This window comes from Sapajus apella, unplaced genomic scaffold (assembly GCF_009761245.1).
Source record: "Sapajus apella isolate SASKATOON/1434 unplaced genomic scaffold, GSC_monkey_1.0 scaffold29, whole genome shotgun sequence".
In the NCBI taxonomy this organism is placed as follows: Eukaryota; Metazoa; Chordata; class Mammalia; order Primates; family Cebidae; genus Sapajus; species Sapajus apella.
The window spans coordinates 9,477,395-9,498,059 of record NW_022436969.1 but is presented as its reverse complement, the minus strand read 5'-3'; the positions used below and the strand labels follow the sequence as shown (position 1 = coordinate 9,498,059).

Sequence of the window (20,665 nt, the reverse complement as noted above, 5' to 3'; positions counted from 1 at the left end):
GCTGTGGCCTCTGAAAGGCCTGGGATTATAGGCATGAGCCCCTGCACCCGCTGCCAAGTTTGTTTAAATGAGGGCTTTCGGTACCAATGTTGGGTCTTTGGTGTTTCTTCAATATAATATTAAACTTATGGCCTATGTGAAAATTTTTTAGGTGCCCAGACCACTTGCTATGAAAAAAGAAGGAATTCAAACCAGGAAACGAAAACCTAAAAACATAAATAAATCAAAGACTTGCTCTGGTAAATATAATAAAATGCCATTTGATTGTAAAGTATTTGCCAAGCTTAACAGTAGAGTAGATGTATATTTATAAGGTTAATTTTGACTGTTGCAGGTAATAGCAATAATTCCATTCCTATGACTCCAACTTCCACCTCTTCTAACTCAGATGATTGCAGCAAAAATACTTCCCCTACAACACAACCTACAGCCTCAGGGGTAAGTTAAAACAGCATAGACTCCTAAATTAGTGGGTTTCTCTCTAGTAAATTATCTCAATTTTTATCTTATCTGGTAGTACAATAATCTAAACCAACAGTTCAGTTTAGTTAGTTGATACCTAAGAATAGTTTTTAGAGGAAATTACATTTAAATGTCAACAAAATGACAAACTTAAGTACTCTTAATTAAGATCTCTATCATTTTTTATGGTTAAATTAACCCAAGTAAAAGCAAGCGGTTTTGGTTTAAAGAGCTTTAAATTGTTTTATTTCCAGGTTTTTATCAGAGTTGCTATATATAATATGTATATATTTATGTATTTCTAATGTAGATCAGAAGAACTATGAGGCCAGTGGTTTCATAGATAACAGTGCCCATAACATTTAAGTAGCTTTTGTTTATCGTATCAATTCAAGCTTTTATTCTTTTTTTTAAATCATCCACCCAAAGCAAAGATCACCATAAAGTGTTATGTGCTGCTGTATTCACTGATTTCCTTTGCCCAGTTGTGTTCTTGATGGGAGAGCTTGCCTTCTAAGACACTTTAATTGTAGTGGGGTTTATTTCAGCTATGACAAAACCTAGGAGCCGTTTGTGCCGCTGTGGACACTTCTCACTGGATCTTCATGAGGATCACAGACTTAGCGTTTGTAAAGCTGTGACCAAAATTCAGTTTGCCTCCAGTAAAGAGCATGTTCCCACCCTACTCTTTCCCAAATTTACTTGGAATGCTCTTAAAAATACAGGGCCTTCCCTCAGACCTCAGTGAGCTCCAAAGCAAGGCCTCCGGCAAGCAGGACTCTAAAATGTGTCCTTATGCCTCTTGGGACTATACTGAGACCAGATTAGAACTAAACACCAGCATTTAAATGCCTATTTACTTAGTAATTGTTTTCTACATCTAGTTTTACCCTGAAATTATTTGGGGGTACTTTAAAATACTACAGATTCCTGGGCCCCACCCTGGATTTTCCGAGTCAGAGTCTCTGGGTGTGGGGCTTGGATATCTGTTTTTGAACACGTGCCCCAGGTGACATTGGAACTACTGCCCTGGAGGTGTTTGGGAGCCACAGATCTGGTTTCTTTCCACCATCTTTTCATGGCTTTAACAAACAAAAATTAAATATTTAAAACAAAATGTTTAAACGGTGCTTAAAATTATATTTGATAGTTTTATTTGTCCTCCAACCCAAATGCTTTTGAGCCTTTTCTGTAATGAAACAAAGCGTCTTTTCAGTTTCACAAGGGTAGTTGTTTTTGTTACAGACTCAAGGTAAAGAATGTTTCTAGGCTTTATAAAGATGGGCTCCGTGCTATCATGTTGTGTTTTACAGGCAGGTTAGATGTAACTAAGGATCCAAAGTGGCAAATAGAATATGTTACTTGGGAAATGTTAAAAATTATTTTAAAAAATCTTTTTTTTTTTTTTTTTGGGACGGAGTTTTGCTGTCACCCAGGCTGGAGTGTGCAGTGGCGGGATCTCGGCTCTCTGCAACCTCTGGGGTTCAAGCAATCCTCCCACCTTGGCCTCCCAAGAAGCTAGGATTATGGGCATACACCACCTCATCCAGCGATTTTTTTTTGTATTGTTAGTAGAGACGGGATTTCACTTTGTTGGCCAGGCTGGTCTTGATCTCCTGACCTCAGGTGATCCACCCGCCTTGTTCTCCCAAAGTGCTAGGATTACAGGCAGGAGCCACCATGCCTGGCCTAGTCCTCAGGAGCAATTATGTAGCTACAGGCAAAACAATTTGGTTTTCTAAAGCAAGGAGGAAGCAGCCTCTCTCTTAGCTAAAATGAGGACTGCTGCCAGTTCCAAGTCACTTCTGTTGGTGGTACACTCCAGCTGACAAAAAGCCTAATTTGGATGATAAATTGCACTGCAGCCAATATTTACCCAACAATGGGCTTCCGGGACTTGGAACCATTGTGGGTGGAGTCAGTTTTGCTCTTGTGATTTTCTGATGTAAAATTTCAAAATTGGCTATTAGCAAGTCCTATCAGTTGCCCTCCAGGGAAAGGAGTGAAAAGGCAGTGAAAGGGCCATCCATGGTCTGGCTAGAAGAAGGGACTTGGGAGTTCATCGCTGGTCCCAGGCGTGTTCCGGGATCTCTCACCAGGGATCTAGAAAATGGAGGTGGCTTGCTGGTCAGTGCCTTTCGGAGGATTGATCAGTTCCCTGCTAAAGGCCAGGAGGAAAGCAACAAGGATGTTAAGGATGGAGTTGGAGAGTAATGGTTTACACGCTAGGTCTTCAGCTGCAAGCTTCCATCCCTGTGGTAGCCCTGCAGCCTCCACGGGGGCTGAGAAGCTGGGAGTGGCTGATGTGAGCTGCAGACAGGGGCCATCTCTCCAAGCTCTCTAGCCTCTGTGGGCTGGGCTGCAGAAACGCTGTGTGACTGCAATTACCTCGGCAGGGGGTAGGGTTGCTGGCCTGCGGACCTCTCCAGTTCCCCAGGGACTGACTGACTCATGGCCTTGTTGCGAGGGCACATGGCTGGTGCCTGGGCTCTCGGGGTAGATGTCTTCAAAAAAGCCTCTACCTGCTGTGGCCATTATGGGGAAACCTCTTGTCTGCCGGCTGCCTTTGGAAGCTGTCCCCCTCTAAGAATACCTGTAGTAGGTTCGAGTGGCTTCCCCAGGTTGTTTTCATGGAGTGCTCACATATGCCTGTGGGTCCCTTAGCACTTTTCGATGTCCTCTCTGGGAGGGGTGAGCCTTCATGTGTATGGCATGGCCCATGTGGCAGCCAAGTAGCTGTGAAGAGTCTGCTGGAGGAACCATCTGTGAGCAGCTGGTTAGAAGCATTTTTTAAACAGTGGCTATGTTGACAAAGGTGTGTCATTTTCCCATTTTGGTCACAGTGCATGATGTTGGAGGGCAGCTGGCTTTGTGACTGATTGCCCATAGGATTTTGTGAAATGCTGTGGGTGAAGAAAATATCAGATCCACACAGCAAGGTTGTATCTGGTGTTTAGAAAGTATATGTATTACAAACACAATACCGAGGTGGCTTGGAATTTAAGCCTCCTAAGGCAATGTGTTCACCCCACAGATCTACAGCGCTCACTGTGACTGACTGGTAGAAATTAGTAGTGCAGGGTGACCCTAGTTTGATGGGGCCATGGAGCTACAAAGCAAAGGGCAATCTCAGGCACACTCCCAGCAGAAGATGGAACTGGGGGCCACATATCCCTCCATTTAGAGATGTAAGTAGTAGTATCACTGCCTTTCTTCAATGACTGTGAGTTACAGCAAGAATTCAAAAACTGTTCCAGAGGCCCATATGAAGCATGCTGTTCAGTTTAATTACCCCTTGAAAAATCAGTTGCAGGAGGTCACGGGTAGACATTCCCAGCAGGCTTCTTTTAAGTCCTGGGACATGACAGGAGCAAGGTTCTGACCTGTCTTTCAGGTGGCTATTTAAGTGATGGCACCAGGATCTTAGCATGACTGACACCAGCGTCCTGAGCTCTCTTGGCCAGGGTGAAAGGAGCCATAGGAGCTGAGTATTGTGGAAGGGGTCTGTTGTGGTTGTCTGCTTCTGGGAGAGGGGCTCCAGGGCTCCCCTCCCCTAGCAGGAATGAAGGTGTGGGCATAATTTCTAGTGCACGGCATTCTTCCAGGGTAAGTGTCCTAATGCCATGAAAATTTTTGCGTTGTTCCGAAGCCTCATGTCTTAGCTTTATATACTTGTTGTTAATCTGTGCTTTCATGAGACTTGTGTCTGGGCAAAAAGGAGACATTCCTTCCTGTAAGAGTCAGCAAGTTGATGACCTCGCCACCTTATGACTCAGTTTCTCTTGGTTATAGACTGTGTGTGCTGGAGGCACAGGGAGGGCAGTGTGTTTCTGTCTGAGTTCAAGAGGACTCATGGCTATGCAGCCCTGTTTAAAATATTGCCTATTTTTTCTCTTGAAATCTTTTGTTTATTAAAAATGTATGTGAAATTTAATTGTTGATAGATCGTTACTTTCCATGGCAAAACCAGTCTTTCTTTCTGGCTAAGAATTTTCTCATGCATGCAGATTTACTAAAAAAATCTATATTTTGCCGGGCGCGGTGGCTCACGCCTGTAATCCCAGCACTTTGGGAGGCCGAGGCAGGTGGATCACGAGGTCAAGAGATCGAGACCATCCTGGTCAACATGGTGAAACCCCGTCTCTACTAAAAATACAAAAAATTAGCTGGGCATGGTGGTGCGTGCCTGTAATCCCAGCTACTCTGGAGGCTGAGGCAAGAAAAAAAAAAAAAGATTTTGTTTGGCTTTTATTCTCTATGGATTATGAAAATATTTAAATTATTTTTTCTTGAATTCCATTTATTGGCTGAATTATAGTTTATGGTTTTTTCTCTTATTGATATTTAGGAGAGAAACATGGTAACATTCTATTTCTGCAATAAGTTTTAATAAGTACTTCACAAATGGTCCTATTCCTTCTATTTCTCTTCCTATAACTCAAAATTTGTAAAACTAGAGGATACTTTATAGCTCAGTTCCCAAATTTTATAGTTAAAAAGTCTTTTTTTCTTAATTTCTTTTGTGATTCATTTGGAGATGAAATTAATAATCTCTGAAAATGACAGCTACAGAAAAAAAAAGAAATTATGAATGAGACAATGAGAATAAGGAGTCACTGAACATATTTTGCCTGCCTAAAAATAGTTTCTATAAATAATTACTTTACAAAATTAGGCCAGTTGCAGTGACTCATGCCTATAATCCCAATTCTTTGGGAGGCTGAGGCTGGAGGATCACTTGAGACCCAGAGTTTGAGATCAGCCTGGGCAACATAGCAAGACGCCAGTCTCTAATTCTATTTTTAAAATAAAATGAAAAAAAAAATTAAACCCTACTTAAGTTAATATTAAAACTGCCAATGTAATATTGAAGTCATAATTAAACATAAAATATTGAAGTTAGGTGGAGAGAAATATATCTGACCAGTCCTTGCTTTACTGGTCCTTGTTCCACTTGAGTAAAACAAAGTGCAATTCCACATCTGGAATTGCTCAAAACATATAGGTGATAGGGGTGGGTGGAGAGAGACAGGTATAAACATAGATCTTACTATTGGTCACATTTGGACATGCTTTAAAGGGGTGGTAACTAGAGTTGGAGATGGCTTCACAAAGTAGAGGAAATTAAAATTAGTTAGGATTTTTGCTGGGGAAAGATTGGGATAGAGGTATCCAGGAAAGAAGAAGGGTGTGGGAATTTCTGGAGCTGAAGGAAAATAGCTCATTATGGCTGGAGTGTAGGGTGTAAGAAGCCAAAGGCAGGAAGTGAGGCTGGTAGAATGGGTGGAAAGTAGATATTTGAAAATATTTCAAATCAATGTCAGGTCAGCCTTAAGCAGGGCCTAAATGACAGGATGGACTCTATATTTAAATCCTGCTTCAGTGACAAATGTGTTTTCTGTCTGTACACGGGAGTCCAACAATTAGGACACTCTTACTGGAGGGTTCTGTATTTTGATAATTTATGTAAACAAAGGCTAGTATGCTCCCTGCTTTCAAGTTTACAAGCAGGGTTCCTCCTCACAATTAGGGAGGAAAAACATCTCCTTTGAGCTGACTCTATGTGCGGACCTCCTTTAGGCCTATGCTGTAAATGTCTCTCCCTCCAGGGATTCTGGGGGCACAGTGATTGGAGTGGCTGCCTGGTGACCTCTTCTAATGGAAACATATTTGGCATGGCATGTTAGTGATAGGAAATATGTTTCCTCACCTTTGTGAGGCATGGCTGGTGATACACAGCTTCCACAAATACAGGTGGACATCAGGCTGAAGGATAGAGACTTAGGATCCTCGCCAGCTGCATCTGGGCCTGGGTGGGTGGGCCTTAACTACTCTTTTGGTATGTTTCTTGCTAGTAAATAGGTGTCATCGTTCCTGTCCCATGTGTGCTTCTGGGACGCTGTGTGCTGAGCAGGACCTATTTCCCTACTATACTCACTCCTGAGCTGTGTGGTCCTTTGAAGGAGTTAAACACCCGTGAGTACTTGTGGCCAACAGCAGTGATCTAGGGACTGGCTCAGGTTAAGATTATTTGATGTTATTTATAAGGCCCTCTGAAGAAAGCTTAGGCAGGTAAATATTTTAAATTGTTTTTATAGATTTTTTTTAAATATTTGCATCCTGTGGTGAAAATAGAAAAACACCATAAGGTCCTGTAGCTACTATGCAGTTTCCAATGGAGGGGGGATTCTTTATTAGCAGATTTACACTCCACCAGCTTTTTCTTCAAGTAATGGGATTATTTTTGATTTACTGTGCACTGCAGTTGGTCACAAAGGTATAGTTCCCATGAAAGAGCTGAAAGGTACATTTGTGAAGGACTTATGTTGTGCTTATACTGTTAAGTTGCTCAGAGGAACCTATGAAGGTGAGCTCTAAGGCAAGAGACTGCAGGGGCTGGAACAGAAAATTACTGCTTCATTTTTAACTTGAATATTCCACAGAGCTTCTAGAGGATTCAAGAGCCAAACAGTGGTGGATTGGGCTTGGATTTTATCAAAGTGCCCTTGAGCTTTGAGGAAGTTTTTCCCTTTCCTATACTCTCACTTATAAGATAGTGAACACAGGGAGGCATGAAATCAGTTTGTCAGGTACCTTTATGTGCTGGGTGCTTCAGATACATTTTATTTTTTCCCCTAAGCGAGACTCAGAAGTTAAAGAACAATCAAGGTCTTGTGTCAAACTGAGAAGCATGGTTTCACGTTGGCCGCAGGTCTGGCGGATGAGGTCAGCATTGTTGCCAGTACAGCGTGTTAGATTAATATGTGATATTAGGTCATTTCTTCGAAAACTTTAGAGAGAAGAAAGAATGTTTTCTAAAAGAAATTTGACTAACTTTGATTAATTTCAGCATCAAATATCCTCCCACTGAAACAGGTGGGAAAACAGTGCCAGAGAAGTTATTTGCTCTTGACCAAGAATGTATTTAAGGCACTTAATGCAAATTTTCTTATCAATGTTATACTTAGAAATCAAATGTATAATGGTACTAAGAATATAGTAGTTGTGTAACATCATGTAAAAAAAAGTAGTAAAAATTACTTTTGTTGACATATCTAATGTGGTTATAATAAGATTCTTTTAAGAGAAACACAAGATTGCAGTACTGAAATCCTTCTAATGCTGTGACTTAAGTCCATACACAAGAAAATGCCGTTTTAGAATTTTTTAGAATATTCAAATTGCCTTCAATTAAGTTTTAGGGAATCACTAAAAAATTTCTTATTAGGCAAGTGCCCATTTTTTTTTTTCAGTCTGTCATCCAAAAACACTTTTTTCCAAATGAGTAACAAAAGAGTTAAAAAATCATTAATCTCCCACAAGGGCCTGTGAGAGAGTTGTGGTCAGGTATTATTATTGCCTCATTTATAAACCAAGATCCGAGTGACTCCTTAAGGTCACAAAACAAGCCAGTGTTGAAGCCGGGACTGGAACCGACGTCTCCTGCCTCCCAGTCCAGGGCTGTTACCACTCCCAGGGAGTTGACCAATCATCACAGTTATTAATATCCCACTTGCCACATGCTACAAGCCATGAACATAAATATTTTGTTGGCATTTTATCTTCACGCTCCCTATGTGCCAGGCTCCTTTTCTTTCTATATTCACAGCCCCTTCTAATAACTCACGTTCTTGTCTGACCACACTGGCCTTCGCCAATGAGAGTCACACGTCACCCCAGCAGGGAATGTTCAAGCATGTGAATTTGCATACTTTCATTTTGATCTCAAGGCTTTTTCTAGACTTCGTTTTCTATCCTGTGTGTGTGTGTGTGTGTGTGTGTGTGTGTGTGTGTATGACGGGGAGGAGGATGGTAAGAAGTAGTTAAAAAATGCATCGTGTGCTGCATAGGTATCCAGTGGCTTTGTATGTACATTAGGAAACAGTAGTGCTTTAAATAGTTTGTAATATATATGTCCACACAATTTATCATGAAACTGTGGTTTATTTAATAAGTGACTCATTATCACTATCTAATAGCCAGAATACTGGATAAAGAATAAGTGTGGGCAGAAGTTATTCATTTCTTATGGCCTCATCCCAGAACACAGCTTTTCTTTGCAAATTACAGATTCTTTGCAGTTTTCTTCCACTCCTGCCTCTATAAGAATATACAAAATTGTCAGAAAACATGAAATAATGTTACGGGAAAACATGGCCAAATTTAAGAGATCTGGCTTAGATTGCTCTGAAAGGTTATTGCTAAATGAATCTTCGAAGAAAACGAATTCCTTTACTGGAACAAAAGTAATTTATTATGCATTTCATGGGTGTCTGCCAGAAGAGTTACGAGCAGTATGAAGATCCAGTGGATATGAATTAAGTACAATCTGTTAGTTCTGTTCATGTTTAGAACTACCTGTTAATTTTCTCTGAAATTTTAATAATTTAAAAAGGCATCTCCAAAGACAGGTGTTGGCAGTGTGACAATTCATCACTCAGATACCCATCACATCAGGCTTTTTTTTAGAGGCCCAGTATGCAGAATTTGTGAGACTGAGCACAAAGACATCATCTTATTGACCTCATATTTTAAGAATGATTTGAACAAATACAGGGCATTGATTTTAATGTCCTGTTGGGGTCTTATGAGTAAACAGTTCCAAGTTAACATCTGATGGTGCTTAAATCATGACCCGACTTGATAGTGTGCTTGCTGCCTGTTTTGGTTGTTGGCCTGGCACGGTTTCACCAGAGTTGGGCCACATGCTCCAGAACCATATTTTTATTTTATTAAACACAAGCATTTTACATTTAAAGTGCTCATTAAATTTAGTTGCTTGATGCGTGGTGAAGCCTGAATATGGTCAAAAGTTTATTCTGGGGGTTCGCGGATTAGCAGCTGGAAGGAAACAGATTCCAGCAGCCAGGCGCTAGCCCCGACTCTGTCTGTGTGAGTATAGTGAGCTGCCAAGGTTCTGTAAAGCCTCTGTTTTCCTCCTTCTACTAAAGAGGAAAAGTAATTCCTACCATCTGGTCCTTAGGAGTATTGTGTAGAGTAAGTGGGAGATGCCTGGAGACCTTTGAAGTTTAAGAAGAATAAATAGCAATACTTAAATACGGGTCTTGGAAGTTAATAGTAATCAGCTTTATTTGCATGGCGTTTTTTTTCATCTCAAGATATTAGAATAAGATTCTCACTTTCTTAATGAGGAAATGTGGAGATGTAGAGTTATTGTGTTAAGAAAGTAACCACATTTTAGAGAATTTATTTCACTAATAGCAAATTTTTAATTCCTTCTGATACTTAGCACTTTCCTAATGCTTTTTGTGGTTTAAGTGCATTGTAAAGGCTTCTTGGTATGATTTCTGTAATTGAGATGGAGAGATTAAGATGCTCATCCAATCTCTGGAAAAGCCAGTTTTGTTATAAAAATTAAGATAATAGTTCACCAGGTTTTAAATCTTGCCTCAGGATCCTGTCCCACTTAATTTGAAGATTAGAATAGTGAAATTCATTCTGATTCATTTAGAAGATTCTTTAGTGTGCTCAGTGACTTCAAAGTTGTGGGACAAACCCTCTCCCTTGCAATTTATATTTGTACATCAGTATTTTGCTGATAATCCCAGAGTACTTACAAAGTTTGACTGATGCCTTTCTTCACCACAACATGCTTGCTGCTGAGTGCACACAGATATATAAAACAATCTGGTCTTTTATCTCTAATAGGTGATGTGTACAGAATTGTTTTCCTCTTCTTGAAAAGGGCAGCATCCCTTGGTGTGGCTATAACCTTGTCTACTCAGGCCTAGAAGGGATGAGACGGGTAGGGATAGGGGCAGATTGAGGGAGCAGCCAGTGAAATTTCCAGTAAGGAATTTGTTTGCTGAATTCAAAAAATATACAAAACTATTCTGCTGAATAGTTAGGTCACCAGTTGAGGTGATGGTGACTTTCCCTCTATGAGAGAAGGTGTCCATGTTCTTTTGTTTTATTAAGCTGTTAAGAATTTGAGAGTTTCACTGTGATTGGTTTTCACATGTCCTGGTGGAGACAGAATCTGTGTGTGTTCATGCGTCTTTTGTGTGCCACCTTCTAAAGTATTATTGAGTCTTATGTCTGGTCCTCTGTTACTTCCAGCCAAACTGAAATGATCGTAGTTTATATAGTGGAAGTTACGATTTGCAAGAAAGCATTTCCCCTTTGTTGGAATTTATACAAAGTTTTTAATTCCTCTTTTGAGGAAGGCAGCTATAAAGCACCACAGGAGTCTAACCTAGAGGTTACAAAAGCAGAGAAGAGCTTTGGCAGTGAGGGCGGCTGGCTTCCCCTCACACAAGAAAAAGCCGTAAGCACAATCTCACTCAGATGTGTAGGAAGGATGGATCAGAGGCTGGGGGAGCCGACAGTCTGCCTCGCAGTGAAGGAGGCAGTGTGATCACCATCAAAGTCTTCTGCTCTGGGAAGGATCACACAGTCGCCCTTCAGCCTGCCTGGGGTGCAGTGTTTTCTTTCTTCAGACTGAGACTGCATGAAGAGAGATTCCAGCGAGGAAGATAGAGCATGCCCCGTACACTCCTCTGGTTTTCTTCCTCAAGTGAAATTTATGCACATAATCCACAAGCCAAAGAACCTGTGTTTGGAAAAGGCTGCACCATTTCTGGGTTTCCTTTTCTCGGGTGTGTTGCCTTTCCATCAGAAACTGTCTCTCACCCTACCGGTTATGGGATGTGTGAAATGAAGGGAAACAGAGACACTGCTGGGCATTTGTCTCCATGAGTTGATCCAATCAGAAATATTTGACTTTTCAGATATGTATCTAAAAATGAGTGAAGGGTCCTCACAGGGAAAAAAAAATCCAGGTGATCTACAGAAGAACTGTGCCTACTTCTCAGGATAGCGGATATTTTCCATGTCCCAGTCTGCAGCAGCCCAAGCTCTCCCTCAAGTCATTTATTCCTTTAGGAGGGAGTTTTCCAGCCTAGCTGCTCGGCCTGTCTCCCACCTAACCCCACCAGCTTTCAGTGCTAAGCCCAGGCTGGGTCTGGCCCTGATAACACATTCTTTCAACAGGAAGTGCCTCCATTTTCAGTTGTCTGTGGGAGGGTGGAGGGCAGATAAGCAGTGAATGGAAACACAGAGCCGATTTCTGCTCCACCCTCCTTGCACTTTGATCAGGGAGAGAGCAGGGACCTCGGCCTGGCCTGTGCTGCCTGTCTAAAGGAGGGAGGATGGTTGAGCTGTGGGCATTCCGGAGCTCTCCCTCCACTCCTGTTCAGGAATGTTTGTTTAGGTTGGTCTAGGTTAGTGAAGTGCCTGCTTTTGCTGGGTTGCAATGTCTGCTATCTGAACTAAAGTCCTTTGAAGGGTTGAATTAGATGTGGGAAAATATATTCACCAATTGAAATTTATACGTGTGTTTGTATGCGTGTGCATTAGGTCCAGGATCATCGTACATTTTTCTCTGATTACCAGCCCTCCCCGCCCCCACACGGATTGTACCGATTCTTTTTTTTTTTTTTTTTAAAGACAGGGTTTCACCATGTTGGTCAGGCTGGTCTTGAACTCCTGACCTCAGGTGATCCGCCCACCTTGGCCTCCAAAGTGCTTGGATTACAGGCGTGAGCCACCACGCCCGGCCTGTACCGATTCTTAGTAGGCAGCTCTTTACTCTCATCAGTGAGGGAAAGAAACTTAATGACAGGATGAGCCAGACTTCTTTTTTTTCTTGGAGAGAGAGTCTCGTTCTGTTGTCAGGCTGGAGTGCAGTGGCACAGTCTTGGCTCACTGCAACGGCGGGTTCAAGTGATTCCCCTGCCTCAGCTTCCTGAGTAGCTGGGACTACAGGCGCACACCACCATGCTCAGCTAATTTTTTTATTTTTAAATTAGAGACGGGGTTTCACCATGTTGGCCAGGATGCTCTTGATCTCTTGGCCTTGTGATCTGCCTGCCTTGGCCTCCCAAAGTGCTGGGATTATAGGTCTGAGCCACCGTGCCTAGCCCTCCAGACTTAAAAAAAATTTTTTTTCCCAGTCCTCCTACCTCACCCCAGACTTCTTAAGGAGAGCTGCTGTGCCAACTCTGCAGAACGCCTTCTGCAGTTAGAATATTGGTTTTCAGGCTGGACGTGGTGGCTCACATCTGTAATCCCAGCACTTTGGGAGGCCAAGGTGGGATTGATCACCTGATGTCAGGAGTTCAAGACCAGTCTGATCAACATGGGGTCTCTGCTAAAAATATAAAAATTAGCTGGGTGTAGTGGCGGGTGCTTGTAATCCCAGCTACTCTGGAGGCTGAGGCAGGAGAATAGCTTGAACCCAGGAGGTTGTAGTGAGCCAAGATCTCGCCACGGTACTCTAGCCTGGGCAACAGAGTGAGACTCTGTCCGCACCCCCCCCCCAAAAAAAAAGAATATTGATTTTGAGAGCTGAAGTTGCACTGATGCATGGGGCCGACGTGTTGGATATTTTAACTTATATACAACTGTGAGTTTCACGTGTGCTTGGCTGGTCAGGCCCTGGCCTATGCCAGGTGGCAGGGAGATGATTTCAGGGGCGCATGGGGCCCTTCTGACCTGCCCTCCTGTCAGTACCCTGACTCTGGTTCCCTCCCATTTTTTTTTTTTTTTTTTTTGAAAGGAAGAAAAAGAATATTAAAAAAAAAAAGAAAAAGAATAAAGGAAAGGAAGAAAGAGGAAGAGGAAGAGGGAGAGAGAACAGGGGTGGTGCTTTATTGCCCGGGCTAGAATGCAGTCTAAAACTGGGTATGCCTGTAATTGTGTTTAATAATAGAGACATTAAAAAAAAAAATGAGGGAAGAAAATAATTAACAAGCAGCCAACCAATATTTCATTTAAACCTGTAAATACGTGTGATGTAGTACTAATAAGAGTGTATATTTTGTGTATTTAAAGTGGAGAGTTCTATGAATGTTAATTAAGTCTACTTGTTCCAGATCTGAGTTCAAGTCCTGGATATTGATGTTAACATTCTGTCTCATTGATCTATCTAATATTAATGTTAAAGTCTCCCGCTATTATGTCAGTACCCTGTCAGTACCCTGACTCTGGTTCCCTCCCATTTTTTTTTAAGCCACTTTCTGATGGCATCAAGTCTGGTTTGCCCCTCAAATGCCTTGTGCCTTATTTTTCTGGTGTTCATGTCTTCAGTTCATCTCCAAAGTTATTAGATTGGTGCAAAAGTAATTGTGGGTTTTGCCATCACTTTCAATGCCAAAAACTGCAATTGCTTTGGCATCAACCTACATAGATTTACTATGCAATTTAAGTATTCAAAGAAAAGTATAGATGGCTAATAGGCTTGGCCCTCTCAGCTAGTCCCGTTTCTCCCCTCCTCCCGGGGGACCCTTGTGATACTTACACATGTGCATAGATAAATTGCAGTTATGACGTGTAATTCATATCTTGCCGTTTTTCACTTAGCATGGTATTACAGGATTTTTTCCATTTTGCTCCATGATCTTATTATTCTTAGTAATTTCATAATAGTTCACTGAGCGGATGTACCCTGCTTTTCTAAACTGTTCCCATATTATTAGACATTAGATTGTTTCTGTGGTTTCTACTATTAGAAGTAACCTTGCAATGGTTGGCTTCCTTTGTGGAGCCTTTCTCTTCTTTTGAATTACTTCCTTGTAATACATTTCCAGAAGTGAAATTACAGGGTGAAGTAAGCTCTGAACTTCTGGATGGCTGTTGACACTGCTGCTAACTGCCTTCTGTAAGGTGTGTGTGTACCAGAATGTAGCCCTGCCAGCCATGAGTGAGGGGACATCAGCCTTGCTTTGCAGTATTTCATGTTTAAATATTATATCCCCACATAAAATAAGGCTAGCAAGCATTGAGCACAAGTACTTGCTCCATCGTTTTTTCTGACAGGCTTAGCTATTGGTTTTAATTGCAATTGAGCAGATTTATTTTTAGGAGCGCATCACTCCTGGAATTTGAGGGTTGTCTGCCCTTTAATGGTAGGACTCTTGGCCTGCCAAATAACTTAACATTTTGTCTGAAAAAATGACAGGTTATTTGACTGTTTTTGGGATTGTTATTCAGGTGTAAGAATAACATTGAGGGTGTTTAATGTTCCTTTAATGTGGCTTGTTGAAAAAGAGTTAGTGAGTGACCAGGTGTGGTAGCTCACACCTGTAATCCCAGGACTTTGGGAGGCTGAGGCAGGTGGATCCCTTGAGTTCAGGTGTTTGAGAACAGCCTGGGCAACATGGTGAAACTCCGTCTCTAAAACAATACAAAAAGTAGCTGGGCGTGGTGGCACATGCCTGTGGTCCCAGCTATTTGGGAGGCTGAGATGGGAGGATCTCTTGAGCCAAGGAGGTGGAGGTTGCAGTGAGCTGAGATTGCACCCAGTGCACTGCAGCCTGGATGATAGAGTGAGATCCTATTTCAAAAAAAAAAAAAAAAAAAAAGTAAAAAAGTCATGAGACTTTGGCTGCAGAACATCTTGATTTATTTTTGTGAAGAACCATCAGTGACAGTTTGAATAGGGTCATTCTGGAGGTGGTTCTCTTTGAGGTCTGAGTGTCTGCATCTGATCCTGCCTGGTGATGGGGTAACTTGCCTGGGCTGAAGGAGAGAATGAGGAGAATAAATTAGATCCAAGCCCCTTAGCTTTGAATAATAGGTAACAAGAGTAGCTTATACTGACATAATCTTTACTGTTCTCAGTCACTGTTACAAGGACTTTACATATATTAGCCAATTTAATTCTTTTTTTTTTTTTTTCTGGTAGCTATGTATAGTCATCTCATTTTTTTTTTTTGAGATTCAGTTTTGCTCTTGTTGCTCAGGCTGGAGTGCAATGGCACAAGCTTGGTTCATGAGCAGCATACTTCACCATGCCTGGCTAATTTTTTGTATTTAGTAGAGACTGGCTTTCATCATGTTGGTCAGGCTTGTCTTGAACTCCTGATCTAAGGTGATCCACCTGCATCAGCCTCCCAAAGTTCTGGGGTTACAGGCATGAGCCACCATGCCAGACCTAGCCAATTTAATTTTTGGAAGAACCTGACATGGGTGCCTCTTTTTATCACACCTTATAGGTGAGGAAACTGAGGCACACAAAGTTTTATGTCAGGCTTCTGGTTTACCTCTCCCACATGGTTTCTTCACTCTTTTGCTTCATCCTTCTGTTTTTCAGCTGGATTTTCTTCTAAACAGGCCAGGTGGCTGCCTCTCTCCATCTGTCCTGCCTCCCATTTAACACCCTTCTCTCGCCAATAACAATATCTTCCCTTTATGGAATGTTTAACATGGCAAGGCACCATGCCTTCGCTTTTACAAACAGCTCATTTAATTGTTACAGCCATCCCTAAGGTGGGGAATGTGAGGACTGGGGCACAGAGGAGGCTCAGGGACGAGTGCACTCAGCAGGGGACTGAGCCAGGACAGGACTGGAGAGTCCAAGCTCCTTCCCCTCCTCCCCATGCTCCTGTGCGGGCTGCCTTGGTTCCTTGCCTGGAAGTCCTTGCCCTCTGCTATTCCTTTTCTGACTCTTGTTCTACCTTCCTGTCTCAGCCACTCATTTGTCACTTATGATAAACAGCCAGCAGTCACTTATGATAAACAGCCATCATTCGACTTTCTAGTGTGTATGGCTCCCCATATAGCCTGAGAGCTCCTGGGGCAGTGACTGTCTCAGGCTCCTGGTCCACTGTTTGGCTGTCAGTTGGTGCTTTGCTAACCAACCTTCCTTCCTTCCTTCCTTCCTTCCTTCCTTCCTTCCTTCCTTCCTTCCTTCCTTCCTTCCAACAGGGTCTTGCTCTGTCCCTCAGGCTGCAGTACAGTGTTACAGTCATAGCTCACTGCAGCCTCCATCACCTGGGCTCAAGCAGTCCTTCCACCTCAGCCCCCCAAATAGCTAGGATTACATGCGCAGCTAACTTTTGTATTTTTTGTAGAGATGGGGGTCTCCCTATGTTGCCAAGGCTGGTCTCAAACTCCTGGGCTCAAGCGATCCTTCCTCCTTAGCTTCCCAAAGTGTTGGGATTACAGGCATGAGTCGCCATGCCCAGACTACTAATATTTCTTGTTGCTGGCTGTGGTGGTGGTGACAGAATCCTCTGCTGCCTTGGCACTTCCCTACCATTTGAGATGGGCTATTTCCTGGTGGGCCAATTCAGGAACCCTCTCCATTTCAGAAAATAACACTTGCCGTGGTGAAGTCAGATTTAATCAGATGCATGCAGATATGCCTGTTTTGGAATAAGAAAATCTTAGCAAAGTTGGGCATGACATATATTATTATAAGGGAGCTCACTCTAATAGTTCCTCTCTCAATAAATAATTCTGTTGTGATTGAATATCATTATTTCTTTGAGGGTTAAATCTCGGTCCATACTGGATTTGCTTCTAGTGGAGTTTCTGGAATTAAGGGCTAAAGTTAATCACTATGTTCATAAGTGTAACCGAGTTCATGGCATTCAGTTCGTTGGACAGGATTATTTTAGTTCTTTCAGAATTGCCACAAGAATCCCTGTGAAGCTTTAGTAGACATCTCACTGATTTTGTGAAATTTGCTTTTTTATGCACCTAAAACCCTCAGTTTAAGTCTTTACATTTGTGTTATGTAAATAAAAGTTTGGATGTGGGACCAGGGCTGTTGCTGGATTTTCATAAACCCTCATTTCTGCTGGGCAAGAGAAGGCGTGGTTACCTGTGAGGGAGTCAGGTTTGGTCTGTCTGCTTGGGAGGGAGGAAGTCTGGTGCTTAGACTCAGTGGGCTTGCTTGCCTGAAGTCCTGCCTCCCAACCTCATGCCCTTATGGTGAGGATTGAGAGCAAACCAGATCTTGCTGGAAAAACGAGTAGAGTCGAATCTCATTCACTTGCAGGCCATGGAGGCTCGGCACACTTCCTTTCTATTCTGCTTGCTTCTGGTGCCAGAGGAATGGCCGTTTTAAGGATTTAATGGGATTACATATGTAAAAAAGAAATTCTTCAAAAAGTACACAATGTCCTACCTCTGTCAAATAATAAGTATCTGGTAATTTATAGAATGGAACTCTGAAAGTTTGGAAGGAATAAGGGCTTCTGAACTTTTTAGAAGGAAAAAGGTGATTTTAAAAAGTACATGATTATGGCTAGATTTTTCAAAAAGTTTCTCAAGAGCAACTTTTTTCAAACCGTTGTCTAAACAGATTTTAGTTATTTTGGTTTGATTCTACTAAATTATATAATGTTTCCTATTTGGCCTTTCTCATGTGAATGGGAGGAATGGGTGGAACAGGGGAAAGGTGAACTTGTGCTTCAAAAAATCATTGTGAGGCTGGGCGCTGTGGCTCATGTCTGTAATCCCAGTACTTTGGGAGGCCAAGGCGGGTGGATCATGAAGTCAGGAGATGGAGACCATCCTGACCATGGTGAAACTCTGTCTCTTTAAAAAAGAAATCATTGTGGCCAGGCAAAGTGGCTCATGCCAGTAATCCCAGCACTCTGGGAGGCTGAGGCAGTCAGATCACTTGAGGTCAGGAGTTCGAGACCAGTCTGGCCAACATGGCCTCTACCAAAACCCCGTCTCTACTAAAACTACAAACATTAGCCAGGTGTGGTGGTGCATTCCTGTAATCCCAGCTACTCGGAAGGCTGAGATAAGAGAATCACTTGAATCCAGGAGGTGGAGGTTGTGCTGAGTGGAGATAGTGCCTCTGCACTCCAGCCTGGGCTACAGTGAGACTGTTTCAAAAAAAAAAAAAAAAAAAAAAAAGGAGAGAAATCATTGCCATGATCATGGCAGATAGAGGATCTAGCATTTTCTTTAAAATGTGGTCTGCTTCAGACATGGGCTGTTCTTGTAAAGAATTAAGGTAAATGAGGTAGATAATAAAACTTGTATATGCATGGGTTTATTTTCCATGAAGTCAGTGCTTAAAAATTTCACTTATCAGGGAATGTTAACTGTAGCTTTTCTTAAAAAGTCTAAAAAGAGTTTGTCATCACCAGATAAGCCTTGTTAGAGCTGTGTGTGTGTGTGTGTGTGTGTGTGTGTGTGTGTGTGTGTGTGTGTGGTGGGGGTGTGTGTGTGCGCGCGCGCGCGCGTTCTCTGCATTTTCTCTTTGGAAATTATTAGGTTGTGTGTGTATCGTTAATGCCCGTTTACCAGCTCAGTGCAGTTTGTTTCATCGTCAGAGATCTTAAGAGTTTGGCACTTTTTACAAATAGCGTTCCTTCAGTTCTTCCTTTTGTGCAGTCCTGCATCTTGCCAGTGGCTCCTGCCCTGAGTTCTAAAGTTTCCAGGGTTTAAGTGGCCACGGTCAGGTCACTGTGCAACGCAGGGCAATGCCCCTGCTTGCTGGGGGCAGGGGATAGCAATGTCGACCTCACTTCCCCTGCACTGGGTCCGCCCAGGAGCAGCTCTGGCCCTGGCTGCACTGACCCATTCATTTGTTCCCATGTGTTTAGCAGGACCGTAACCGCCTCTCCCCTTTCTCGTCTCTCCTCTCTGTCCCCCTCTTCTGCCAGGCGAGTGCCCCGGTGATGACTGGCGCGGGAGAGAGCACTAATCCCGAGAACAGCGAGCTCAAGTATTCTGGTCAAGATGGGCTCTACATAGGCGTCAGTCTGGCCTCGCCGGCCGAAGTCACATCCTCCGTGCGACAGGATTCCTGGTGCGCCCTGGCCCTGGCCTGAGCCCACGCCAGCCAGGAGGCAGGAGGGCTCCGCCGTGGGCCGCGCTCCACTCGTGTCTGCTTTGTGCAGCAGTCCAGACAGTGGCGACTGCGCTGACAGAACGTGATTCTCGTGCCTTTATTTTGAAAGAGATGTTTTCCCCAAGAGGCTTGCTGAAGAGTGAGAGGAGATGGAAGGGAAGGGCCAGTGCAACGGGGCGCGTCGCCTCCCCTTCTGGCCAGGGCCACTCCAGCCAGCCCGCCTCGGGGGGCGGACCCTGCTCCACTTCCAGAAGCCGGGACTGGGACCCGGGCCTTGCTTGCTAAGGAATATTGAGAGAGATTTTTAAAAAAGATTTCGCATTTTGTCCAAAATCATGTGCTTCTTCTGATCAATTTCGGTTGTTCCAGAATTTCTTCATACCTTTTCCACATCCAGATTTCACGTGCGTTCATGGAGAAGATCACTTGAGGCCATTTGGTACACATCTCTGGAGGCCGAGTTGGTTCATGAGGTCTCTTGTCAAAAATATCACTCAGTTTGCAAGACTGCATTGTAACTTTAACACACACTGTGACTGACATTTCTCAAAGTTCATATTGCGTGGCTGATCTGAAGTCAGTCGGAATTTGTAAACAGGGTAGCAAACAAGATATTTTTCTTCCATGTATACAATAATTTTTTTAAAAAGTGCAATTTGCGTTGCAGCAATCAGTGTTAAATCATTTGCATAAGATTTAACAGCATTTTTTATAATGAATGTAAACATTTTAACTTAATGGTACTTAAAATAATTTAAAAGAAAAATGTTAACTTAGACATTCTTATGCTTCTTTTACAACTACATCCCATTTCTATATTTCCAATTGTTAAAGGAAAAATATTTCAAGAACAAATCTTCTCTCAGGAAAATTGCCTTTCTCTATTTGTTAAGAATTTTTATACAAGAACACCAATATACTCCCTTTATTTTACTGTGGAATATGTGCTGGAAAAATTGCAACAAAACTTTACTACCTAACGGATAGCATTTGTAAATACTCTAGGTATCTGTAAACACTCTGATGAAGTCTGTATAGTGTGACTAACCCACAGGCAGGTTGGTTTACATTAATTCTTTTGGAATGGGATGTCCTATGGAAACCTATTTCACCAGAGTTTTAAAAATAAAAAGGGTATTGTTTTGTCTTCTGTACAGTGAGTTCCTTCCCTTTTCAAAGCTTCCTTTTTATGCTGTATGTGGCTCTAGATATTCATATAAAACAAGTGCATGTGAAGTTTGCAAACTGCTTTAAGGCCTTCCTTTCAAAGAATAGTCCTTTTGGAGCTGTTTTATACCTTTTATACTTTGGTTTATTTGAAGTTGACGCATGGGGTTAGTTACCACTCTCCATGTGCATTGGGGACAGTTTTTGTAAGTGGGAAGGACCCAGTATTATATGATATTTGAATTGATAAGCATTTTGTATGAGGTCAATGCTTAAAAACTTTCTAGAAAGTTCACTTTTTTTTTCTGTGAATGAAATATATTCTGGCCCAAGAACAGAGTGATTGCCTTTCTAGTTCTTTGCTTTTGCAGAGTGCCTTGAAGTCTCAAAGCTCAACTGAGGCTGCAGACCTTA

General features: G+C 42.4%; 1 protein-coding gene across 1 annotated transcript in view; it reads left to right on the top strand.

The window, feature by feature from the left end:
* Positions 1-20,238, top strand: part of GATA6 (GATA binding protein 6) — a 33,902-nt gene extending 13,664 nt beyond the window's left edge. Inside the window, exons 5-7 of the mRNA XM_032293219.1 lie at positions 152-239; positions 335-438; positions 18,897-20,238. Of these exons, the coding sequence (XP_032149110.1) occupies positions 152-239; positions 335-438; positions 18,897-19,064 (360 nt within the window). The 3' untranslated portion in view covers positions 19,065-20,238. The remainder of the gene's footprint in view (positions 1-151; positions 240-334; positions 439-18,896) is intronic.
* The last annotated feature ends 427 nt before the right edge of the window (positions 20,239-20,665 follow it).